Here is a 27,877-nt window from a genome sequence, read left to right as displayed (position 1 = left end):
AAGAGGCAAATGAAAGACAGGAATCCAACAAGACAGGGCATGAATTGTGTTGTATTAATAGTTCACACTGAATCGGAGCCCTGGACTCTGACTGCAAAATTATTTTCTTTAAACAAACAAATATATTTATATAAGATATGGAGTGACATATATTGATTTTCCCTCTCTGGGAGTTAATAATATCCCTATAATTCATTTAATTTTATCTGCATAATATAATGTCAACTCACATGCTTGGCCCCATATGTAGGAGAGTGAATTAATTATGGGTGGAAGTCCCAAGGGTTGTTACCAGCATCACATGGCATTGTTGCTTTCATCTCTGAAACAAACTACTTGACTTTTGGCAAAAAAAAAAAAAAAAACAATCCTTTCACTGTAAAAATGAAACTTGCTGGAAGAGTAACTAAAGAGAAATGTAATTCTACTGTACCCGGCCTCTCAACAGCTCATATGCTGTCACTCCCAGTGACCACCAGTCAACAGCAAAGGAATAACCTACTTCTCTTCTGGAGTTGAACATCTCAGGTGCTGAAAAACACAGAAGAGTTAGGTCAGTTTTACTCCCTGAGACATTAACAAATCTATCTTCCCAACATGTTCCTCCAAAGGCGAATTACCAGGGAAAAGTGTACCAACACTTTTATGTGTGTTTATCGTCCATTGCTAGATTGCTTACTGCAGGCAAAAGTTTCTAATTTTCTAGTCTTTCTCATTCATCACCAACACACACAGGCATACACAGCCCTTAATGGACAAATTCTTCTCTGACTTAGAACATGCACCTATGAAAACTTGGATCCCATCAGGCCTCAAATGTGTGGCTGACTCTGAAAGCAGGAAGGCTGAGAAGGGGTTATATTCATTGTCTTGATTTGGAAGGGTTGTGATCAGGACGTAAATTTGTATTACTGCTGCAAACATTGTTCAGAATTTAGCTGCAACTACATGGGATTGACTCTCCATCTCAGCGTCATCTGGAAGAGGCAAAGGCAGCATTTGCAGCCTGTACTGGGGCTGAGGGAGAGGAGAAAGGGTGGGGCACTCTGAGAGAGACACGGTTTTCCATCACTTGTGGGGCATTGACCCTTTGTCCCATAGTTCTGTGAATTGGCTCCAGTGGAAGGCAGAACCTCAGTCAATCTTACCCCAGTGGAGACCCCTAGTTATGTGTTCTCTAACACACTGAGAACCTTCTACCTTCTACACACCCTTCCAAGAATGTACCTAACTCCTGAGGGATGGAGTGGGGAAAATGAAGTACAAAGCAAGGGCAGGTCTCTTCTCTGTTTGCTTATCCAGTACCGAATCTGGCATCTAGTGTCACTCAACAGAAACTGGTTAAAAGAAGGAACAATACTGAACCAATCAATCAAGCCCTGGTTGCAAACATTAGCTGGAACCAGGCTGTCTGTGTTCACCAACTGCCTTCACCACTTATCGTGACCTTAAACGAGTCAGTGGGCTGAGCTTGAGAATCTTCATCAGCAAAATCAGAACAATGAGAAGGCAGTTCCTACAGAGGTGAGAAACTAAATGAGATAATAATGCATGCCAAAATCTCAGCACAGTGTCTGGCACCTGGAAAGGACTAAAAAAACTAGGCACTCTTCTAGAGAGGCAAACATCCATAATAATGGGAATTTTACCTAGCCGAAAGTTGCACACTTGACCCAAGCCTCTGGTAGTAAGGTGCTGGCTCCGGACAAAGGAAATTGGTGTGATGTGGGACCTGCATACAGGTTTGCCCTGCCTGGTGCACTCAATTTCAAGGAAAATCCTGTGGGCAACATCCAATTAGAGAGGTAGAATGTTGACATCCCAACGTCCGGGGTTGACCCAGACTATAAAAGCCCGCCGTAGCGGAACTAAGGAAGCTTCATTCCCTGGTGGGTTCACCTTTCATGCGTCACTGCATTCTTTCTGCAAGTCACAGCTCCCCGTGCAATTTGGGAGATAATGGTCGTGAACCCACGGTGCTCCCACAGACTGGATGGAGTGGGCTATACTTCTGCTTTCCCTTATCAGTATCTCACAGCAAGTCATCTGTAGATGACGTAGTCCCTCCAGGTGACAGATATCTCAGAGAAGCTGCAGAGAACTTTGAGGGATAAACAGACAACTGTGCTAAGAAATTATCCACCAGCATAAACATCACTCTATGAAAGTTGTGTATTCTGTTGTCTTGGACCACCCTTGGAGTTTATATGAGTAGAATCCTCTTCTACTTACTGTTTTCCGGCATGAAGATACTTGAATATGCATTCATTCATTCAACAAATATTCATGGTATGCTAGGCATTAAGGAATTTTGGAAGAACACTAAGAAAAAACATGATGGCAACATACAAAAGCATAACAGATGGGTAATTCTTTGAGCCCTCAAAGAGCTGAAAAGTCAGGGCAGGGAGATGCTGAGGGCTTCCATCAACCCTACAGGAGGACTCCTTGCTCCTGAGATGGTACAAATAGAGGTGGAGAGGGACTAAGTTTCCTTCAAAAAAGATGTTGAGTATTTCATTTAGTTCTTAAACTATTTCCATACTTCCATTCAGAAAAGTAAATATAACATAAAAGAAAAATTAACAAGCATTTATAAGTAAATGGCCACGTAACCTTACACAGGGCACAATGTAGAATCTTGACTCCACCACTGGGTCCTGTCCTGTTTACAACCATAGAAGTAACCACTATCCTGAATTTCTGTCGGTAATTTTCTTCTTGCCTTTCTACATAGATTTACTACCTGCGTTTGCATTTCTAAGCAACACCTTAGTTTTGCCTATTTTAGTAATACATATGTTATATGTATGTTGTGTATATATATATGTGTATATGACATTATGTATATATAACAGATGTGTGTATAACATATGTATATGTATTTGTGCATATATATCTATAACATGGGTGTGTGTGTGTGTTAAATCTTACTGCTCGTTTTCTTCGGTGACTTGCTTTTCTTGTTCAACATTATGTGTATAAAATTTATCCAACTTGCTGCACGTAGTTTGTTCACATTCAAAGCCATACGAATACACTGTCATTTACCTCCTTTCCTACTTTTAATAGCCATTTGGACTGTTTTCAATGTGGAGTATTTTGAATAATGCTCCCATGAACATTCCTGCACATGTAAGACTCCTCTAAGTCCACACGTCTTTAGGTTACATTTCTGGGAGGGGAAATTCTGGGATGGGCTGTGCATCTTCACCCATGCTAGATAATGCCAAACTATTTACCACAGTGGTTGTACCAATTAACGCTCTGACTAGCAACGCATGAGACTTTGCCCAACCTCCTTATCCACTCTCGACATTAACTAACTTTGTGACTTTTCCAATCTAGTGGGTATGTAATGGTCTTCCATTGTGGTTTAAATTGGCATTCCCCTGATTACTAATAAGCTTGCCCATGCTTTAATACATTTATTAGCTATCTGGATTTCCATTATTTGGCTTTCAGATTTTAAAGCAACTGGACAGTAGATTCTGCTCAGGACATAAAGAAAGGGGACAAAAACTGATATATAAATAGAGTACAACAGAAATAATTCATGGAATTTACAAAAATGATTCTAAATTTCCTCTATAAAATATGTGAACAATAAAGGTTTTCTGAAAAAGGATAAAGGGACTTGCATTCCATGTGTTAAACCACATTGTAAAGCTACCATAATTGATTTGAAAGCCACAGAATACAGATGCTAGTATACAAAAATACTTAGTTTATGAAGAACATGTTTCAGATCAGCATGTATGGGATCTTATTTGATACATGGTCTCAAAACAATTATTTAAGAATATAACAAAAATGAAGTCACATCCTTACTGTATATCTTACCACATATATAGCTGGATTAAGAAAAATTAAACTATAACAAAAATAAGAATATAGGTAACCATGTCTAAAATCTAGAGGTAAGGAGATCTTGCCAAGAATATCATAAAAGGTAGAAGCTATAAAGTAAAAAGACTAATGGTTTAAGATCTGGAAGCAACCTAAGTGTCCATCAACAGATGAATGGATAAAACAGATGTGGTAGATATATACCATGGAATACTACTCTGCCATAAAAAAGAATGAAATTTTGCCATTTGCAACAACATGGATGAACTTGGAGGGTATTATGCTAGGTGAAATAAGTCAGAGAAAGACAAATGCTGTATAATATCACTTATATATGGAATCTAAAAAATACAACATCAAAAAGAGTCATGTACCAAAATGTTCATTGCAGCTCTATTTACAATAGCCAACACATGGAAGCAACCTAAGTGTCCATCAACAGATGAATGGATAAAGAAGATGTGGCACATATATACAATGGAATATTACTCAGCCATAAAAAGAAATGAAATTGAGTTATTTGTAGTGAGGTGGATGGACCTAGAGTGTGTCAGACAGAGCGAAGTAAGTCAGAAAGAGAAAACCAAATACCATATGCTAACCCATATATATGGAATCTTAAAAAAAAAAAAAAAGGTCATGAAGAACCTAGGGGCAAGATGGGAATAAAGACACAGACCTACTAGAGAATGGACTTGAGGACACAGGGAGGGGGAAGGGTAAGCTGTGACAAAGCGAGAGAGAGGCATGGACATATATACACTACCAAACGTAAAATACATAGCTAGTGGGAAGCAGCCGCATAGCACAGGGAGATCAGCTCGGTGCTTTGTGACCACGTAGAGGGGTGGGATAGGGAGGGTGGGAGGGAGGGAGATGCAAGAGGGAAGAGATATGGGGACATATGTATATGTATAACTGATTCATTTTGTTATAAAGCAGAAACTAACACACCATTGTAAAGCAATTATATTCCAATAAAGATGTTAAAAAGATTTTTAAAAATAAAAATTAAAAATACAACAAATGAGTGAATGTAACGAAAAAGAAGCAGATTCACAGTTATAGAGAACAAACTAGTGGTTACCAGTGGGGGGAGGGAAGAGAGGAGGGGCAATATGGGGGGAGGGGCAATATAAGGGTAGGGGATTAAAACGTACAAACTACTGTTAGGTATAAAATAAGCTACAAGTACATACTGTGCAATACAGGGAATATAGCCAATATTTTATAATAACTATAAATGGAGTATAACCTTTAAAAATAAAAAAAAAATAGACTACAAAAGAATATGACTAAGGGTTTGATGTTAGGAACATAGTTTTCATGTCAATAATGCTATAAGAACAGCAACTAAAATGTAGGAAATTATATTTATAACACATGATACATTAGAATTTAATATCCTTTATATATAAAGGTCAAGAATTCTTTACATAATAAGAAATAGACAAAAATGTATTAACACTCTAATAGAAAATGGGCAAAGAACATGAACAGGCAACTTACAAAAGAATTAAAAGCAATTTTAATGTCATAATGAGGTACCGTTTTCACTTATCTTTTTTGCGAAGATTAAGATATTGACAGCGCAGCCCTGGTGAGGATGCAAGGAAGTGAATATCCTCAGATGCTTCCAGAGCAAATGAGTAGAAATCAACGCAAACTTTCAGGAGGGAAATGCATTAACGTATATACCCTTTGACCAGAAATTCCTTGAATGGGGATTTATCACGGGAAATAAGTTGTTGCACATATTTCTGCTAACAGGATTTTTATCACAAATTTAGTTATATTTCAAAATGAGAAATAACCTAAAATTCAACAATAAAGAATTGGTTCAATAGATTTTGATGCAGCCCTCTAATTCTGTAGCATGTGAACATTAAAAACGATAGTTATATATGTGGGCCTGGACAAATAAGTAGTGTCAGTTGTGCAGAGCCGGGCTCTGAAGTCGGAGAGTAGTGGTTTCCGTTCTGGCTGAGACACACTTATTGCCAGGAGGCGGAGAGATAGCACAGCAGCGTGTGGAGGGTTAGACACTGGCATCCCTCACTGAATTGCTTTTAGTTTAAATGATGTCACACGTGCACTTAGGCCAGTGCTTGGCAAATAGGAAGAGCTCAGTAAATGTCAGCCATTACCCCTCCTGCTCTGTTGTCATCACCATCAGCATTCCAGACTTGAGACGTTTTCGATTTGGATTTAACTTTGTGCTCTGCCAGTTGCTTGCTGTGTGATTATACATGTCGCTTTCTCTGTAGGCCTGATTATTTTTAATCTATGAAAACATATTTCGTTGAGTTGCTTTGAAAATTTAATGATATAATGTTAAAAACTTAGCAAAATGCTTGGGACATAATAGATTCTCACTATATGATGCCTATTATTACATTTTAAAGTGAAAATTTAGGTTGCCAAACTCCAGTATGATCCAACTTAAAAAAATGTGTTTGTGTGTATACAGAATAAAGGTCTGGAAGGAAACCCTAAATAACTACAAGTAGAGAGATGAATTTCCCCATTGCTTAATCAGCATTTTCCATAGTATATCTGTTTGTTTGGTTTGGTTAATTTGGAGAAGAGGAATGTTTTAATTGGTTAAGCTCTAAGCGATCTGAATGATATTTACACAGACCACGGATGGGGAGAAGGAGGGATTGGAGTTGATTGGAAAGAGCATGGAGGTAGAAGATGAGGAATTCAAAAAAGTAAAACTTCCTTGTTGGGTGCAGGTGCTTAAGAACTGACAGACAAGGGGTGGGATAGGGAGGGTGGGAGGTAGACGCAAGAGGGAGGAGTTATGGGTATATATGTATATGTATAGCTGATTCACTTTGTTATAAAGCAGAGACTAACACACCATTGTAAAGCAATTATACGCTAATAAAGATGTTAAGAAAGAAAAAAAGAACTGACAGACAGCTCATCTTCTTATTGCCAGAGTCGAGGAACTGCTGTATAATATGCTAAGCATCTTACATTAGAAAATGTTGTATATTCCTATAATCTTCATTCAGTATTTCATCCTAGTTTTCTTTCTTTTTAGAATTTTTTTTCTTTCTGGTTAATTGCTAATTACATTCTGCAGGAATGCTATAAGATGAGTGCTGGTGAATGTCTGTTAGGTAGATTTTACCAAATTATTGGGAACATATATATATATATTTTTTTTTGCAATACGCGGGCCTCTCACTGTTGTGGCCTCTCCCGTTGCGGAGCACAGGCTCCGGACGCGCAGGCTCAGCGGCCATGGCTCACGGGCCCAGCCGCTCCGCGGCATGTGGGATCTTCCCGGACCGGGGCACGAACCCCTGTCCCCTGCAGCGGCAGGCAGACTCTCAACCACTGCACCACCAGGGAAGCCCGGGAACATAATTTTTAAAAAGAGAAAGCAGACTTCCGCCTGTGATACCTCTTAGGAAGATTCCCATCCAAAAATCAAAGGCAAGAACAACTTCTGGATGAAAATATAAGCCTTGACAGTCAGATATTCATTTTTTAAAATAAAACTAGAAACATTTCTAAGAGTATGGCCTACCTAATTTGGCTTACATCTATTTAAGAATCATAAATACATAAACTTTTAAATTTCTGTCTCTCTGTTTTAGGGAGAATCTTGGTTTTCTAAAGTCAGAACGAGCTTGCTCTAAATCTAGGCTTTTTCAATTATTAGCCATGTGATCTTGAGCAAATTACTTAGCTTCTTATTTTCCTCATTGTAAAATGGTGATAATTACAGTTTGCCTCACAGGGTTGTTGAGAAAAACTTAATCAGTCAATGAATGCAAAACATTTAACACATTGTCTGGTCCCCAGAATGCTTTCAATAAATATTAGTAACTGTTAATTATAAGGGTGAGGGTGGAGAGGTGCAGAGAAACTTGACAGGATTCCAATCTCCTAGCTCTATGTCGTGAAAAGACTGGAAATGCCAACCTTTAGGAGAATCAAATTATACAGATATTGTATTTAAAATCACTGGGGAGAGAAAACAAAGTTGGGCTTCCTTTACTCCTCTCACCATGGAAACCAGGCTTAGAAAACCCAGATGCACATTTTCTGATTTGGCTTCAAGCAAGTAGCCCTTAATATGGAAACCCAGGAAACCTAGGGAATAAACTCCTCGGACCAGCAGTCTCAGAGATTCCTTTTTATCATTTGAGTACCATGGGTTCCAGGCAAGAAAATAGGCTGAATTACATGTGTCCATTATTTTAGAAGGACAAAGGAGGCTTCTTCCCCCCACTGATAATTGGAAGCCAGGAACTTGCTTTTATATGGTTCAAATACCATATAAAATCAGGCTCATTTTTCCCCACAGATGATTTCTTTCTCTTGGAAAGTGAGGTGGCCCTGCACAGTTCTCTTTTCCTCTCTCTCTTTAATTCTCTCTTTAGTTCCATGAGGAAGAGAATGAAATATTGAAAGAAAGTGGCATTGCTCTTGCCTTTAATTTCAAGTTCCAATATTTCACCTGTGACTTATTCATGGGATTGTTGTGGTGATAAACCTAAAACCAAAATCATAACTGGAAGGTACTTTGTGAACTTACAGCCCTATGCATGTTATGCAGGATTATGTAAATCATGGTTATAATCATACTTATGTCACTTATTACCATCCTACTTATGGCTGTACCTTCTCTGTTGGATTCTACTTTTTTTTTTTTTTAACTCCTTTTACTAGAAGGTAAGCTCCGTGGGCTGGAGACCTTCTATGTTTTGCTCCCTGCAGCACCGCCAGCACCTGAAACAGTGCTGAGTACACAGAGGCAATTAGTAGATATTTATTGAATTAATTATTAATATTCTTCATCAGGAAGTAGGTAGAAACTGTCCTTAATAACTCATAAAATAGTGTTTTTACATGTAATCCGTGACTGTCCTGAATCGAGATCAGTCTGGGTGCTTGCTAAAAGGAGGTTCCTGAGGCTCACTGCAGACCTGTGAAATTAGCAGCTCTCTAGGTAAAGTCAGAGGGGGACTCGTCATTTCTAGCTGCAAGGCCCTACAGATGATTGAACCCGTAGTACATGGTGTCTACAGGAATGAATAAAAAAGCCTTCCTCTTAGTCGCTATGGCGGCTCAGGGGGCCCATACCCATGTAAGGCTTGGTGCCGGCCATGGTGGTGATGCACATCTCCACAGGTAGCATCGTAGCAATGTTGAAGTCTGTGATGTGCACGTGCCCTGCGAGGGAGAAGGACCACAGAGAACGTTAAGTTCCATTCAACCCAGCGGCAGACCACGCTTTTTTTTTTTTAATCAATAGTACCTGGAAGCTTAGTTTGTAAATTCTTGTACGCCATTTGCAATTGGGTACACAGTAAAAAGTCAATTATCCTATCCTCAAGACCAATATAGTCTAAACCAGCAACACTCCAGGTGCCAAAACACGAAAAGGTTAATGTCTGGTTGTAAGTTTGTAGTTCAATGTCAGAACATTTTAACCTTGGTCTTTAAGAGCCCACGCTCTGGTAAATTCTACTTAGGCAATTTTTGCCTGTTGTCAGCATTTTAAGTTGGTACAGCCTGTGAGAATCAAGAGCGGGGTAGATAAGAACAGTTTGAAGTATCAAATTTCCAAGCATCTTTACAGCATCTTGTTTTTAAAGAAACAAATGTTGTTAATACAAAGCAGACATGACTGTGGATGCATATATTTATTTCTTTGCCAAGAAAGAGTTCTTTCTCTCCTTGTTTTTCTGAATATCATTAGTAGTTTTTTGTCTGATAGTTCAGGTTGTCCCCCAGTGGTCCCCAACAAAATAATGTACAAAGGGAAAGTAGGGAAAAGTCAAGTTTTATTTTTAAAGAGGCTCTAGAAAGAGCCCTAGACTGGGAGCCAGGAGACTTAGGTCCTGGCCTGAATTCTGCTCCCAATACATCGTACACTTGCAGTTCCTTTCCTGTGTTGAACCTGTTTCCCTTAAAAAAAAAAAATTCATGGGCGGACTAGACGATCTCTAGGGTCTCTCTGCAGTGTTCACACTCGTGGCAGTATAGTGTGGGTCTAACACTTAAGTTCAGAAGGGAGCACACCCTACAAAGTGTATTACGATCCTTACATTCATAGCCAGAAGTAGGATAAGCCTGTTCTGTTAGCTGTTGGCAGGAAAGTCATATGTTTTGAGAGGATCGTGAAGTGTTGGCATTTCCATTTGCATGCTTCTGTGGTTGTGATGAGATACGGTGGTAACTGGAGGGGATTCGTCTTCCATATCCCACAGACCACGCTCCCCCTGCCAACTGCACTCTGCTCCCTGATAGCATCCCGCCTGCCGCTAACGATTAATCTCACTGTCTTTATCACCAGCGTTTTGTGTGGTGCAAAAAGTGTTTTGTTTATATCTGATGACATTTTATAAAGTAGCGCTCATCAAGCTGAAAGTGAAGGTATTCTTCCATAAGTGGTACCAACAGATGATTTCCAGAAATCACCCTATCATAATATAGGTTGTTTCAGTATTTTCTTTCTCTGTTTCTCCCCATGGGTCACGCTCAAAGCACTGGATCAATGTTTCACAAGGTTTGATACAAAACAGGTGAGCCTGGAGACTTAATGATTAAGAGTCTGTTCTCTGGAGTCTGACTGCCTGGCTTCAAGTCCCGGCTCTAATACTAACCAGCTATGCTACCTCAAAAAGGTGACTTAATCTCTCTGTAAAGTTGAGATGATGGTAGTCATCTTCTCACGAGGTTGTTGGGAAGATCAAATGAAATAATGCTGTGGAAGGCTTTGCTCAGCATTTGGCAGGAAGTTGCTATTTGTCATGATCAGACGCTCCAGAGTGACTTTGTGAAACTCACACTCCTGGACTTCATTCTTCCGGGACACCGATACAGTGGGACTGGTGGGAGAGCCAGGCATCCACGTTAGAAACAGAACAAGAAACTCCGCAGGTGATTCAGATGGGCAGCCAGGCATGGGATCCTCTACGTTAGCCCGAGCAGGTGTTCTAACCGACTCAGTCCTAAGATTGGCTATGCTCGTGTAGAAGGTAGAGGATGTTTCAGAGTCAGCTGGTTCTCCAAGTGCAGTCCCCAGACCAGCAGCATCAGTATCACCTGGGAAAGTGTTAGAAATGCACATTCCTGGGCCCTACCTCTGCGTACTGAATCAGAAACTCGGAGGATGGGGGCCCAGTGTTTAAAAAGCTCCCTAGGTGATGCTGATACCCAGTAAAGTTTGAGACCACACTTTTAAAAGAAGACTAGGCTTAGTAGAAGATCTTCACTGCAGTAAGTACTCACTCATTACATTTCTTTCGAATGTGGTTGAAAGAATGTTAATGTCATAAGTAGTATTTTTTACATTTGTATGATTAATTGCAAGTTTCAAAAGGTTTTTGTACACTTTAGCCTAATCAAGTCGTTCCTATTTTACAGAAGAGCTGTTTGTGGCTAAGTTCTCAGTACTTAGAAGTAGCAGAGCTAGAATGAGGATCTACAATTTGGTCCCGGACTTCTCTGGTGGGTTATAAATCGCCCAGAAACTTTTTGCGCTTTATCGTAAGACCAAATGGCTGAACAAACTAAAAGAACTATCTGCTGGTTGGCTCAGGGTTCCCCCACCAGGGTGCATCGTAAACAATGGGGAAGAATCATTTGAGGGTCAGGATCTACTGGAAACTGTTGCCTGCTGCCCTCCAGCTGAACAAGGATAGCAGAGCCCCTGGCCACCAGCCCCGACGTCTCCATTCCTGGCCCAGGATGCTGCCATGCTTCCCTGTGCTCACCGTGGGGATCCTTCTGCCATGGTCCCTTCTGTGCCGTGGAAATGAATCTGAGTTCTGGCTCACAGAGGAAGGTTCAGTCACCTGCTGATGGAGGGACACAGGAATTGCTTGGGTGTGAGGACCACTCTGGCCTCTTCCATAAGCCCCGGCTCTGAGGGAGCCTTAGAACAGAGTTTTTCAACCTGGAACTATTGATATCTTGGACCTGATCATTCTTTGCTGTGAAGGGCTGTCCGGTGCATGGTGGAATGCTTAGTTGCATCCCTGGCCTCTGTCCACTGGATGCCAAAAGGACTTCCCTCTCCTAGATAGAATCCTGACCATCAAAATTGTCTCCAGACATTGCCAAGTGTCCCCTGCAGGGAGAGACTGTAGAGCGAAAGCATCCCCAGTTAGAACCACTGCCTTACTGTGAAGTTTTTCAGATACAAGACTCAGAACTTCCTCACTGTGAACACCCTATAGGGAGTGATCTGCCAGTTCTTTTCACCTCTGTACCTTGAGGCACAGAATCACATTAAAAATTGGAGTTCACAGTATTGAGTCACTGAGTTTAGTCATCCTTGTGGTCATTACTTACACTCTTTTGCACTGTACCTGTGTTCAGCCTGGGGATGTTTCTCAACACAGCCCTCAAGGACACCATAACCAATTGGTTGGCGTGGCTCCTAACTTTCAAAAATTTCCTCAACTCAAAAATAGTTAGATCATGTGTGCCACATTTTTCTAGGATTCTTATTAAAAATTCATATCGTTAGGCACTAGCAGAGACTTATACACCTGATTATCTGGGGATAGGGTACAGAGTTCTACTACATAGGTGTGTGTGTGTGCATGTGTGTGTGTGTATATATATAATATACATATATGTATACGTATATATAGGTTTTAAGATGCTACCCACTTGATTTTTAGGTACATTTTGGGACTCTGCAAGGGAGAAGCTGTTAAGGTAGCAGGATTATTTCTTCCTCACACCCCCAAACCGAGTTTTTGCCTTTCTCTGTTCCCTGTGACTAGGGATGATATTAAGAAACCTAAATTATAGATGATGTGGTAATTGTCATTCTCTCAGATACACCAGGGAGACATTATTGCTCCTTGTATGCAGCATTTATTTCCTGAATAGCTTAGGAAAAACACAAGAATTTTAGACACTGTTGAACTGATAGAATTGACTGGGGTACTTAAGTTGGTAGGACATGAAACCTATATATCAGGACAGTTGGTTATGAGCCCTGCAAGATCTAATGCCATCTTGGGCTCTGAACTAGTGAGTGAGACATTTAAGGAGAACAGGTATGCTCTAAATTGCAGACTTTTTTAAGTCAAATTCTGATGTATAAGGAATGTTCATTCACACCAGTGGAAGGATTCTCCATTTACAAAAGAATTTAGCTCCTTTAAATATCAACCTTTTCTGATGAACATGAACCAATATGAATCAGTAAGAGTAAAACAAAATTTCTGCCTCTTACTGATGGCGCTGAATTAGAATATAAGCTATGTGGTGTAATACGCAGCTCACTTGGAGGAACGGGCATAGGAGGTGTATTAGAGGTAAACAGTTATCCTTTACAGTTGCTAAGTCCCCATGCAAGAGGCGTACATGATCTTGTCCATAAAGGGTGAAAAGTCCATAAAGGGTGAAAAGGGTGAAAAGAAGGAGAGGAGACAGAGGAGACAAATGAAGTTTTCGAACGTGAGACCTTGGAAAATCACACCAGAAAGCACTCCCAAAGGCAGGCATTGATTTGTGGTCCAGTTGGCTGTCACAAGAGCAGCTGTGCATAATGAGCTGGGGAGCGAGGGCCACCGGGAATTTCTTCATTTCAAAGTAGTTAATTATGGTCCCTGAGCAATGCCTAAAAGCTTAATTTTTCAGAATTTGAATAAATGGAAAGTAAATAACCTCAAAAAATTATTTTCTCCAGAAAGGGAGCCCCAGGACAATGCTTAGAGAATGGCTCGCAACCTTTTTGTTTGCTTCTATCCCATTCACACATCCAGTCCTTCCCAAAGCAGTGTTTCTCTTATTGACTGCAGTGATCCTCCAGTTGAGTTTAGGATGGGAAAAAATACAGAAAAGCCCCCTCTTAAGTCATTGTCCAAACCCCAAAACTTGAGAGTGAAAAAGATCTTTGTAAATAGTACACTACATAACAGTTGTAGACTAGGACCGTCCCTCAGGCAGACCGGGATGCCTACTTGTAGTCCCTAAGTAACAGAGCCCCAGTCCCACCAAGAATAAAATGCCCTGAAAAGTGGGCTTAACCCCCTGCGTGCATGAAGGACAGGCAGAATGGGCCACTGAAAGTGTAGTTACCTGAGAATTAAGTGTCAGAGAAAATTGTTTGAACACAAGACCTAAGAAGTAGCCACACACAATCTTTGGTATATCCCACCTGGAATCAAAATAATTCTTTAGTAAAGACAGGTGAGGACCCAGCTTTCACGTACGCTATATGATATAGATAAAGTCATATAAAACAAAATGAAGTCACCTAAGCTTCCTTTTGTAGGGGAGAAAGCCCCTACTACCTCATGGAGTTATACTAGCATTTAACCGTTATTGAGTGATTTCCTTGTGCACGTGGCAACCAAGCACTTTATAAACAGGGTGTCAGTTAGTGTTTACAGTTACCCTGAGAAGTAAGGACGCCTTTCATCCCTGAAGAATCTAAGGTGCAGAGAAGTTTTAGGCAACCTGTCGAGCGTTTCAGAGCTGGTGAGTGAGAGAACTGGGTTTTGAGCTCAGAACCCCATGCTCGTATCTACGATATCACACAATCTTTCCCAAGGGTAGTCTCTAAGGGTGGATAAACTCGAAGATTAATTTATTCCTGGATCTTTCTCCTAATCTACAATGACCAAGTTGACAAGAAAATGAGGAAGAGAAAGAAGTTGAATGAGAGAGAACAGGACGACCTCACGGGAGGAATAAGATGAAGCCATGTTTGAGATCCAAGACCGAAACGTTGTTCTCTGAATGGAAGGTATATTTTTTTGGTTGACAGGACCCATATGTCTCCATTCAGCGTCCTGACAAATGGTTGAGCAATATATGGGGCACAAAGGCAAGCAGGTGAGGGGGAAGTGGGGACAGAACCCGAAATCAGGCTCTGCATTACCAGTGGTCACCTTCCCAAGGCTGTGGTAGGCACACAGAGCACCTTTTTGTACATCGTGCAAAGATGGCCTCTAGAGGTTGGGGGAGGCCTTGTCCACAGCTGTGAAGCTCCACAGAGTTTATCTGCACCGGTGTGAGAGGGGATCCTGCTTCCTATTTAAGGCAGAGACAGCTGGTGCTTTAATGAAAGTCACCTTCATGTTGTCTCACCATTGCCCACATTTCTGAGATTCAGAAACTATTCCCAAATGTCAGAAGCAGTAAAGGGAAGGAAGAAATAAGGCATCGGAAGAAAGTGGAGAAAATCTTTTTAGACAGTCCATAAATAAATAATGACTCCAAGCTTTGAAATTAGAGGTCATACACAGAAGTGTTTCTTAGCCCTCTGAGCACATGTGGCATCTGGCAAATCAGGCTTAAAATGCAACTAGGTAAATAAATAATAAGTGACGGATGGTCCGTGGAGTTTCAGTCCCACTTGCAAATCCCTTTTGTAAAAGTTAAAGAGATACAGAGCTTTGCAGATTTAGGACTCCCTCCCCTAGCAGCTTTCTAAAAAGTTAACAAGGATCTTATTGCCTGTATAACATTTATAACATGCAGGCTGTGTGTCCTACAGGTCTGCTCTAATAAATAAATCCAAATGTACATTGAAATAATATTAGGAAGAGATTGTACACATTTGATCACTGTTGGTCAAAGCTTGTTCTATAGGACATCTTCAATCAGTGCTTCTTGAACTTCAGGCATTCATGTATCACCATCATGGTCATTGCCATATCCCTCTGTCACTTTCATAGCTGGGTACCAGAGATACTCTTATCTGCTTTATATCTTTCTTTAAATGGACTCATTTTTAGTAACTGAAAACCTTTGAACAGAAAACTTGGTATCTCTTCTGTAAATGTGAAACCAGTTTACCCTCACAAGAAGGAAAGTCTGTCACGAACCTCTAGGTAGATACTATTGCCTACCAAATGCTCTAAGCCTCTTCTGTCTTTATGAAAAAAAAAAAAAAAAAGGGAGATGATTGCTATAGAGATATTAAAGCAAACTAGCACCAAAAAACTGGGATGGTTTTCTTGAAGAAATCAGTAGGAATGGAAGAAAATTGAAAAGAGAATAACTTTCTCCTTATGTAAATGTAAGGCTATTTAAGGGTGTACAACGTCACTGCAATAAATGATAAAGTTCCCCCATATGGTCCCTCCCACCATAAAATGGAGTTTGTACATGCAACTCAACTGAACCGAGTAAGACGCTTTTTCCCTATATAGTACTACTTTGCTGGGGATAACCAACTTGTTCTACATGCATGTTATGTGGTTGATTGCAAACAAATCATTTACTTACCATGTTCATCAAGCAAAATATTGTCAGGCTTCATATCCCTAGGGGAGTAAAAAGAAAGGAGAAAGTTGCTCATAATAAAACAAAGAAACAGAACTAAAGGGTAAAGGTGAACTGCTTAAGAATGCTAGCGAGGAATGAATATACTAGCCCTTCATCACTCACAATCTCATTCAATTCTCACAGTGAATTGAGATCGTTACCATTAATACCCCCAATTTCTAGGTCGGAACTGAGGCTTAAAGAGGTTAAGTAACTTAACCCAAGGTTACAGAGCTAATAAACAGAAAAACAGGGCTCTGGACCTGGGTCTCTCTCACTCAAAAGCTCAGACTCTTTTTTTTTTTTTTAATATTTATTTATGTATTTGGTTGCACGGGGTCTTAGTTGCAGCAGGTGGGCTCCTTAGTTGTGACCTGCGAACTCTTAGTTGCGGCATGCATGTGGGATCTAGCTCCCCAACCAGGGATCAAACCTGGGCACCCTGAATTGGGAGCGTGGAGTCCTATCCACTGTGCCACCAGGGAAGTCCCTAAAAGCTCAGATTCTTAATTTCTACAGCATATTATATCCAAGTGTGTCAGTATTGCTCCATAGATCATCCGGCATTTATTTATTTATTTAAATTTTATGTATAATTTTTATTTATTTTTATTTTTTAAATTTTATTGGAGTGTAGTTGATTTACAATGTTTGTTAGTTTCAGGTGTACTGCAAAGTGATTTATTTCTACATATACATATATTCATTCTTTTTCAGATTCTTTTCTCATATAGGTTACCACAGAATATTGAGTAGAGTTCCCTGTGCTATATATAGTAGGTCCTTGTTGGTTATCTATCTTACATATAGTAGTGTGTGATCATACAGCATTTAAATTGTCATAAGGTAGTAGTACTAATCATCATTGTTGCCTGTGTAACTCTAGAACTTAAAGACTATAAAAAAGAGAAACAAAATGATCTATAAAGTGATTACATTTTAAACTTGCGGAGATTAGAATCTTTTTTAGGATGATGCTATAATGCCTCTAGTTGCTTAATAAGTATTATTCCTGGGATTGTTAACTAAAGGATTTGGACCAGTTTTCTCTGCATTGGTGAGATCCTTAAATCCATAGAAGGGAACATAATCCACCCTCTTCCAACGAAGGCAGTAGTTTGATGGTAAATACTTAGAGGTTTGATGGTAAGTACTTAGAGGAATGGCTGTAGAGTTTCAGAAGTCCTCAAGAACAAATATTATTGTAAGCAGTGTTCCTCAACGAGGGCACAGCTCTGTGGTTCGTAGCAGCCCTCGCTCTTCCACACTCCGGTTTTTACTGCCCTTCCCTGATGTACCATTAAAGCCCTTAAACCCAAATTCACAGAAGCCATTAGGGAAGAAATTCTGCAACAGGTTTGGGAACACATTTTCAGCCTAGTCAAGTGGCTTTTATGTCACTAGAATAAGGTGACTTTAGTCTGTGACAGACCGAGACTGTCAGAGTCCTCTTTTGAAAATATTAATGAATAACAAGCCTCTTAGCTACACATAGAACCAAGTATATGCCCCACCCAACAGGCAGGTGCATGGGTACTTTCATGAGCTTTGAATATCTTCTCGTTTAGTTTATTAGGTTCTTAAAATTAGCTCTGGATTCATAAGCGGTCATTTGTAGCTGTGGCAAAGTTTTCTCTGGTTCAGGGTATAATTTGCTAAAAACATAGAGTGCAAGGGGGTTTCAAATTGCATGTTTCCCTGGCTAAACTCTCAGTATTGCAGACTCCACCCTAACCCCTTTGATGGATTTCATTATTCCAAAAATTATCAAGTCTAAATTCACTCACATGGATTAAAGGCCCTTTCATAATCTGGCTCCTGTGCCAGCCACATGAAGGGCATGGAGTCCCCTAAAATCTCCCTGCATCCCCTCACCTTCTGCCATTCCTTTGCCTGAATCAGAGCCCTGAACCACTGCACCCAGAAAATGCAGATTCATCCCTCACCTCTTAGATCAGATGCCACTTCCTACAGGAAGCCTTCCCTGATTTTCCAGTTCTGAGTCAATGGCCCCTCGTGTGTGCTCTGCATGATATGCTTATCCCATCACAACATTTATCACACTTCTATTCATTTTTTCTCCAACTGGATCATGAACTCCTTGATGGCGGGGATGGTTTCTTGATTAATACATAAACCAGGATATACCAGAGCACTCCAGTGCACCATTGAACACTCTGCAGTTTAAAGCTCAAGGTAAACTAGCCATTAGGCTCTTGCCACCTCTTTTGGACCTGTACCAGTGAGCATCAGGTAGTGTCTGCCAGGCGAGGAGGAGGCCCTGAGGAGCCCTGCCAGGAAGGGAGAGACTTGGGTGTGGCAAGATGAGCACAATGATTTCGTGGCCTGAATTTATGAGGGCTTGCTAGGAGAAATGAATTGCCGTGGGTTTGGCACTTTATGGGCTTTCTATTAAATCCCTAGGTGCAATTTTTTAAATTTGTTATAGCCACACTTCGTGATATCCACTACTTTCCCCAGAAACTTCCTTGCAGCTTAAAGAATAATATGGAGATCAGAGAGGTCATAGTTTAAGGTGATATGTCCTACTTCAATCTTATATTCATTTATTTATCAAACATTTATCTACTTTGATAAGTCACTGTGTTAGGATATGAGAAATATAAAGATAGATGAGACATAGTTCCCTCAGGGATGGGGAGGGTAAGAAAGGTTCAAAAGGAACCATGCCAAAGGGGTTTAAAGTGGTAAAGAGGCATGTTTATTACTAAATTCAGAGAGACTATGAGGAAAATCTAAGAAAAATATAAAAGAAAAAGTGGACTTTTAACAGAAAAATAAAGTATATAAGCATAGATTCTAAGTACATATTTCTCTAAAAAGTGATGAGGTAACCTCTAAGTCACTACAGGGTGAATGACAGTGTGATAAGATTGTTTATTCATGCAGTAGGAGAAAGGAAATGAAAATAAACCCAGGTGCTGTATTAAAATTCCTGCTAGAACAAGTTGAGATTTTCTAGTTCAGAATTTAAGCACCACTTCTTATATTTTCTGTCTTCTCCAATAATCCTAAATGGTTTTCTTCATTTAAGGCAATCTATAAGATGGTTTAACTGGGTAGTTACCAAATCTGGGTGTATCTAGGATCACCTGGGGAGCTGAAAACAACATGCACCCCAACTGTTTCCTCACTCCCATTTCCTTAATCATTCCTTTGTCATCACGACAGCCTATCCACTGGGCAGCATGACCTTCTATCATATACCTTTTATCACCCGACGCAGGGATTCTAGACTAAAAATATGTAAAACTTCCTGCCTGATGTTTCCATCTGTATGTTTAGCAGCCATGATAAATATAAATATAATATGTCCTAAAGAGAACCTTTGATATCCACCAAATCCCACACAAACACCAAAAAAACCCATGAAATTAAGACTTGATCTAGTAATTCTACTTCTGGGTATATACCCCAAAGAAGTGAAAGCAGGTATTTGAACAGATATTTGTACACCCGTGGCAGCACTATTCACAATAGCCACGAGGTGGAAACCACCCGAGTATCCATGGCTGGGTGTATAGATAAATGTGGTATATACGTATGGAATACTATTCAGCTTTAAAAAAGAATAAAATTCTGATACAGTCTCTAACACGGATGAACCTTGAAGACATTATGCTAAGTGAAATATGCCAGGCACGAAAGAGCAGTTATTGTATGATTCTACTTATATGAGGTCCTTAGAATAGTCAAATTCACAGAGACAGAAAATAGAATAGAGGTTCCCAAAGGTTGTGGGGAAAGACGGATTGATGATTTATTGTTTAATATTTATAGAGTTTCATTTTGGGATGACAAAAAAGTTCTGGAGATGGATGGTAGTGATGGTTGCATAACAGTATAAATGTACTTAATGTACTTTGTCACTTAAAAATGGTTAAAATGATAAATTTTATGTGATGTATATTTTACTACAGTGAAAAAATACTTATACATAGACACACATTAGAATTACCATCTCCAGCGCTACCACCATCATCATACTGAAGTCTGCAATAGTATAATACCTTGTTCTTCTTGCTTCTCCTCTTGTCCCCTGACAATCCATTATCCACATAGCAGCCAGGGTGGTGTTTTTCATTACACACACCTTCCCTGCCTAATGACTCCATTGGCTCCCAACCCACATGGAATAAAGTCCGAACCATTTACCCCAGCCTTATGTGACCTGTAGGTGCTCTAGTCCTGCGGAGCCCTGAGCTACATCTCATAGCCACACACCATGCTCCAACTGCACTGTTCTTCTTGGTCTCCTTCACATGTTGTCCCCTCTGCCTGCAGTCCTGTCCCCCTAGACCTTCAGGTGGCTTGTGTCTTCTTGTCATTCAGATCTTGGCTAAAATATCACATCCTCCAAGTTCTTTCTTGACCACCCAATCTAGAGTAGTGCCCTCTCCATCCTCATCTCTTCACTTCCACCTTATTTTCAGCACAGCACTATCATTACCTATTTTCTTCTTTATTTGTTCATTATTTGTTTTCCCCCCAAGTTCTCAGAGCAAGGACATCTTTTCTGTGCTGTAGCTCCTAGGGTCATCAAAGTGCCCAGAACAAAGTCAGTGTTTAAATAAATATTTGTCAGAAAAATGAGTAAATCTAGTTCCTTGGCTTCTCAAACTTCTGGAGTAATAAGCCATGTATTTCTTTTTCTCCTAAGAAGAGAAAAACAAAAACAAAAGAATAAGAACAACGACAACAAAACACCCTCCACATGCCAGATGCACTGTATTTACTGTTGGCAATGAAAACACCCCATCATTTGCAGAGCGGTAAAGTACACTTTTGGGAACACGCACATTCTGTAGAAATCCTTCATTGCATCTTGATTTGATGAAACAGAAAAGTCCAGGTCCTGCTGAATCAGCTGATTCTTACCGTAAGAACTACAAATGGCAGTGTGGAAATGCAACACTCCCTGTGGCAGGGTCCGAGGCGGAACTGATATAGCTGCTGTTCTCACCTGAATGACTTTAACAAGACATTAGCAGAACTTAATAGGCTAATTACATCCCTTCACTGTGCCTACCCTGGAATCAAGTTGCTCACCCTGCAATCTGATATGGGGTATTGTGAGAAGAGGGAACAGGAAAATCAGTGTATCCTAATGAAACTCAACTTCTTCAGTGTCCCACGGCTTTCTGACAGGTCCACAGTTTGGATTTAATTCTTTGTCACATAATGCTCTCCTGGATTGGGTCCTCTCCAAGTTCTTGAGAAGGGGAAAATATTATACATATAATATTTTATTTATATATTTATATAATGTTATTTTATAATATCATATTTATCGTACATATAATATATTAATTACAGTGTTACATGAAGGCTATTGGTCACATAAACAGACCCATGCTAAGAAAAGAGAGGTTTGGGGGTGTGAGAGTGTGATGGGAAATTGTAAGCAAAAACATGTAATTTCGAACAGGAAACAGAAGTGAAAAGATGCCAGGACTGGATTAGTAAGGGCCAGGTGTCATCCTCCAACTTTCTTACCACTTGGATGCCGCTTCTTTTTTTTTTTTAATTGAGACATAAGTGACTATTATATCAGTTTCAGGTGTGCAATATAATAATTCAATATTTGTGTATATTCTGAAATGATCACCACACTACGTCTAGTTAGCGTCCATCACCATACATAGTTACGAATTTATTTTTCTTGTGATGAGAACTTTTAAGATCTACACTCTTAGCTACTTTCTGGCTACTTCTTTTTGTTGTTACTCAATCCCAGCCTTTCCCACAGTTTGTTCAAGGTAGTATTAGTTACAGAAGCCATTACAAGGAAGTGAAGTAAAGAGACTGAAGGCTTTCAGGCTGTGTTGGTAAAGGACCTCCATGTCCAAGGGAAAAGATTGATTAGCAATGCCTGGTGTTGGGGCTAGTCCGTAAGAGTGTTTTCAAACTGCTGTGCTTCGCATGAGTCAAGAGAGTGGTTATAGCTATTATTTATTGTCCATGCTGTGGCAGGCACATGGCAGGCACTTGAGAGACAGCATCTTATTCTTCATAACAGCTCCATAACTTAGATATTACACCCATTCTTTTTTTTTTTTTTTTTTTTTTTTTGCGGTTCGCGGGCCTCTCACTGTTGCGGCCTCTCCCGTTGCGGAGCACAGGCTCCGGACACACAGGCTCAGCGGCCATGGCTCACGGACCCAGCCGCTCCGCGGCACGTGGGATCTTCCTGGACCGGGGCACGAACCCGTGTGCCCTGCATCGGCAGGCGGACTCTCAACCACTGCGCCACCAGGGAAGCCCTACACCCATTCTTGCAAATGAAGAAGGGGGAGCTCAGAGATGGTTCAAGATTTTAAGTAACAGACAGAACTGGGATTACAACCCAAAACTGCAAGGTATAGGCTTCCCTGGTGGCGCAGTGGTTGAGAGTCCGCCTGCCGATGCAGGGGACATGGGTTCGTGCCCCGGTCCGGCAGGATCCCACGTGCTGCGGAGCGGCTGGGCCCATGAGCCATGGCCGCTGAACCTGCGTGTCCGGAGCCTGTGCTCCGCGACGGGAGAAGCCACAACAGAGAGAGGCCCGTGTACCGCAAAAAAACAAACACTGCAAGGTGCAATCTTAGTTTATATCTCAAACTTTCATATCTTACTTCCTCTCAGGAGAGAGAATGTCCTAACATACCCAGGGTTCTGGGGTGTGGTTGAAATTGGTCTGCAGCAAGTTTAATTTTTTTCATAATTTCTATGGTATATTTGAAAATCATATAGACTTTGCCCCCTACTCTATAATATATCCATATCTCTTTTAATATAAAAGTAAAATTCCACCTTTCTTACTCTGGATAAATCTGTAGTTCTAGGAAGGTGAGTCCCCAGCAGTACAATAGTACAGACATTCTAGCTTGAGAAGTATGGCCATGTACCACCATCCCAGAAACTTGAGAGTTTTAACCATTTTGTAGTCTCTGGAGGCAGAATGTTTATATACCAGTATATGGACTAAACGTGTGCCTTGTATATGCTATACTGTATTGTACTGTGTGGTGTGTTTGTGTGTGTGTGTAGAATACAGTTAGTAATCACAAATGTTTCTATCCCTTCCCAGGCATTACTAGGTTTATTTGGGAAGCATTAGAACCTAGATGTTAAGAGTGGGGCTCTGGAGTTAGATGACCCAGTTTCAAATCTCAGCTGAGAACTTGCTGGTTCTGGGACCTTGGGCAAGTTAGAACCTTGTATAATGTACATTGTGATTGCCGTCCTAACATGCATTCTTTATTCTCTTAATCATTTCAGTTCTAATTTGGGTATTTACCCTCTCTGCCACACACACACACACACACACACATACGCATATACACACACGCTGTAGTCCCTTTGTTTGGGGGAGTCTATCCCACGCTTGACTTTAGGAGACGGTTCTGTGACTAAGGCCTAAGCTAGTGAGAGTTATGCCACTCCACAGTCCTGGTTATTGGTTCTGGGATGGGCTGTAACGCTTATTAAAGCCATTAAGCAGGAAGAAGAGTTAAGCTATGGGCTTCTGAGGAAGAAGTTTCCTTGCTGTCCTGGGGAAAGCTTTTAGCAGGTGTGTGGTTCATTGGATTTAAAGGAGTTAGCATAGAGTCCTAGGCTGACGTGCTGGATCAAGATAGCCTACAAGTCTGGCGTACATCTGGACTTGCAAGTATCATAGAATAATAAATCCCCTTTATTGTTTAGTCTCATGGGAGTTAGTTTTCTATTGAGACTAGAAACATGTCTGGTAATATGTTTCTGAGACTCGGCCCCCTGAATCTATAAATCGAGGACAGCAATAGTATCTGCTTTATAGAGCTGTTGTGAAGATTTAGTGAGATGGTGCATGTAAAACTTCTAGTTTCGTATCTGGCACATAGTAATTGTTCAACTGACTTTCAGAAAACATTGAACAAGTAATTAGGAAGTGTCAGTGTAGGAAGGGCTAGATGGCAAGAAACTGGTGTTAAATTGAGGACGATAAATGATGAATAGTTGTTTTCCACTATCATGGAGCCATTGTGATGTACTCATGATGATAGATCTCATTTAATGCAACAAGTGAGATGAGGATAAGCCCTTTGAATACTTTATTCCCTATTATCCTCTAACAACCTTATGAAGTAGGTATAATTATTACCCTTATTTCATAGATGGGACCACTGAGGCACACAGAGGGCTAATTCCAGGAACTACTGCATTGTCCTCCACTATTATGAGAAGAGTCAGGATTCCAGTTCATGTTTACCTGACATCAGGAGTGATATTCAAAATACTTAACAAGGAACAAACACTAATCACAACAGGGCACCGACCATAAGGAATCCTGGAGGCTAGAGATAAATTACCAGTAAGATTACGAGTGGGTGACGACTAATAGAAGCCCTGTCTGACTTGACACCTTACTTAGTTCAGCTCCAATGGGCAGCAGGGGAACCACGAGGCTGACTGTGAGTCCACAGAAGGAAGAACTTTCTAAAAATTCAGCATGTCTAAAAATGAAATCATCTACCTTATGTGGTAATGAGTATCTCACCTCTGAAGTGTTTACAAGCTAGGAAGACAATTCCTTGTTGGAGAGGTTGTGGAAGAAATTCTGCCTTTGGATGCAGGTAGGACTTGATCTCTATGTTAACCTTCACTCTAACATCCCAAGGTTCTGTAATAGCCCATAGTTGTTTTCCAACTGGCAGGAAAATAGTGTGGCTTCCCTTTATTAGCCATCCCTGATTTTCTGAGCAATGTAATAAAGGCTTGTCATATTTTTCCTGCTTTAATATATATGACATTATTAAATCTACTTCACAAATTAGAGAAATAGATCTCAGGGCTTATTAATTTTCCTAAAGTCATACAGCTAATAATTGGACGAAGCCCCAAACTGAGCCCGGATCTGACTAGTCCAAAGCCCCTTACCCTGTCTACTATGTCATACTCTGCTTTCAAACGAGAATATTGTGTTTTCTTAATGGTTGTATTATAAGATAAATGTGTAATTTTGGTGATGATGTATTCTAGAGTATGAGAAGGAACAGTACGTTTTCCCCATAGTTTAGTGCAAGGAAGGTAATGGAAGCAAACGGATATAGTGTATCAATATTAATCAATAGCTATAAATTTATTGAACACTTTCTATGTAGGTGTTGTGCATACGTTAGAATTTATCTCCACCACAGCCCTGTAAATTATGTATAGGTTTCTTCATTTTACTGATATAGCAAATGAGGGTCAGAGATGCTAAGTAACTTGCCCACAGTTGCCTCTCTTGTAAGTGGAAGAGCCATCATATAATTCTAACGCCATCAGTCACTGCTTATGATGGACACCTTGCAAATAGCCTTGCTTTGGGCATATGAATATCATGGTGGACAACTACATGATTTGAGCATATAAAATATCTTCATATTATTCTGTTTACAAAGGATATATTTGCATATTCCTATACATATAGTGATAATTCTATAAAAGATTATCAGTATATATTTAATGCTCAACCAAATAAAACTAGAAATAAACAAAACACATTAGATTACCACTGGGCTTTTATTTTCTGCAATACTTTCCTATATTCCCCCACAAATTTCTAAAATAAACATGCCATCTTTATCGATTTGAACCAAAGTATTACATAAAAATCTTATTATATGATATTATATAATATCTTCTCATTACTTTTTATCAATGAAGACACTATTTTTTTTTTCTTTTAAGTACCAGCCTAATAGCTAGAACACATGATATCTTATCTTAGCCATCTCTCTGATTTGCCTTGTGACCTTGGGCATATCACTTGCTTCTCTGGGCCACAGTTTTAGCATCTGTACCGGGGTTGACAAACTATGGCCCATGGGCCAAATGTAGCACATCATCTGTTTTTGTATGGCTATGAGCTAGGAAGGGATCCTACATTTCTAAATAGTTGAAAAATAAAAAAGAATACTATCTTATGACACATAAAAAATCATGTGAAATTCAGATTTCAGTGTCTGTAATAAGATTTTATTGCAACACAATCATGTTCATTTGCTTACATATTATCTGGACGCCTTCACTCTACAATGGCAAAGTCAATGAGTTGTGACAGACCCTATAGCCTACAAAGTCTAAAACATTTGCTATCTAGCCTTTTACAGATAAAGTATGCCAATCCCTTACCTACAGAGGGAGCAAGGTGAACTAATAATCTCCAGGCTCTTTTTTGCCCTAGTATCTAGAATAGCTCGTGGATCCCATTCTCTATGATTTCCATCCTTATTTTCCTACCACCCACTGTGAATGTTCTATCCTTATCTCCAAACTGATTACAAATTCAAATATGTCCCCTTTCCTGGCTCTGTATTTTCATTAAAGCACAAATAAGAAATAAGTTTGAACTAGAGCCTTTGTGAGAGCATGGTAAGACAACCTGATTTCAGCTCACCTCTCCTGTGGCTTCTTGAACCACGCTCCCCCTTTCTCACATGTTCCAACCACAGAGGCCTCTGTTCTGCTCCAGGACACCTAACAAACTTCCACCTTAGAGCTGCTTGTCCTGCAAGGCTTGGCTCAAATGCCACCTACTGGCGAGGCTTCCTCGAGAGCAATGACCCTCACCCCCAACTCTGTACTCTTTTTCTTAGATCCTTGTTTATTTCCCATAAAGCACTCAACAGACACTGTAACTAACATGATTATTTATGTATTTGTTCATTGTTTATGTTTCTGTATTATATTCATTGTCCATCTCCTCAACCAAACTGTAAGCTTTAAAGGGACAGAAACCATGTTTTTATTCTTCAAAAACTCTTCATACTAAGTGAAGTAAGTCAGACAGAGAAAGTCAAATATCATATGATATTGCTTATATGTGGAATCTAAAAAAATGTTACAAATGAACTTATTTACAAAACAGCAATAGAGTCACAGATGTAGAAAACAAACTTATGATTTGTTTGAGCATATGAAATATGTGGAGGGGGGAAGGGATAAATTAGGGGTTTAGGATTAACATATACACACTACTATATATAAAATAGATAACCAAGAAGGACCTACTGTATAGCACAGGGAACTATACTCAGTATTTTGTAATAACCTACAATGGAAAAGAATCTGAAAAAGAATAGATTTATATATATATATATATATATATATATATATACAGACACACACACATACACATATATACGTATATATATATATAAACTGAATCACTTTGATGTATACCTGAAATTAACACAACATTGTAAATCAACTACTTCAATAAAAAATTTAAAAAATATACATGTAAATAAACAAAGTTGTTAATTAATCAAGAAAAACCTCCATTCAAGAGCTGTGTGCCCGGCACATAAATAAGTCATCAATACTACCTGTTAAATGACTAAACCTGAAAGAATGAAGCTTCAGCTTTGTACTAAAATGATGGCTAGGCAAAGTAAAATTTAATTTGGACTAAGTTACAGGTTGCATATTAACGAAACTCTTGACCTTATAGAAACTCTTAAAAGCTCAGCACCAGGCGAGTTAAATGTTAACCTGTAAACGAGCAGCTCTTTGCCTTGTTCACGTGGGTTTTCACAAATGGGTGCCCTCGTGTGAGAAGCACAGTTTCAAAGCTCCTTTCGGAACTGCCTGATGCCCAATACAAAGCAGGCAGAGCCTCCTGTTTTCACAATGTGTAATTCATGCTCATTCATTATTCGGTAGCTTGGGAGCAGGTGCTGAATAGAACGTACCAACCTAATACCCTCATTACTGCACTGCCGTTTTGTTTTTG

The 27,877-nt window shown here is 39.9% G+C and overlaps 1 protein-coding gene across 1 annotated transcript in view; it reads right to left on the bottom strand.

The window, feature by feature from the left end:
• STK32A (serine/threonine kinase 32A) overlaps positions 1-27,877 on the bottom strand; it is a gene marked incomplete at both ends in the record, with an annotated part of 115,140 nt that overhangs the window by 15,311 nt on the left and 71,952 nt on the right. The window contains 3 exons of the mRNA XM_082652501.1: positions 434-531; positions 8,956-9,045; positions 16,078-16,115. Coding sequence (XP_082508627.1) covers positions 434-531; positions 8,956-9,045; positions 16,078-16,115 — 226 coding nt within the window. The remainder of the gene's footprint in view (positions 1-433; positions 532-8,955; positions 9,046-16,077; positions 16,116-27,877) is intronic.

Source organism: Grampus griseus, assembly GCF_964374135.1.
Source record: "Grampus griseus genome assembly, chromosome: 3".
NCBI classification, from domain to species: domain Eukaryota; kingdom Metazoa; phylum Chordata; class Mammalia; order Artiodactyla; family Delphinidae; genus Grampus; species Grampus griseus.
This window is presented reverse-complemented; position numbering and strand designations above follow the sequence as displayed.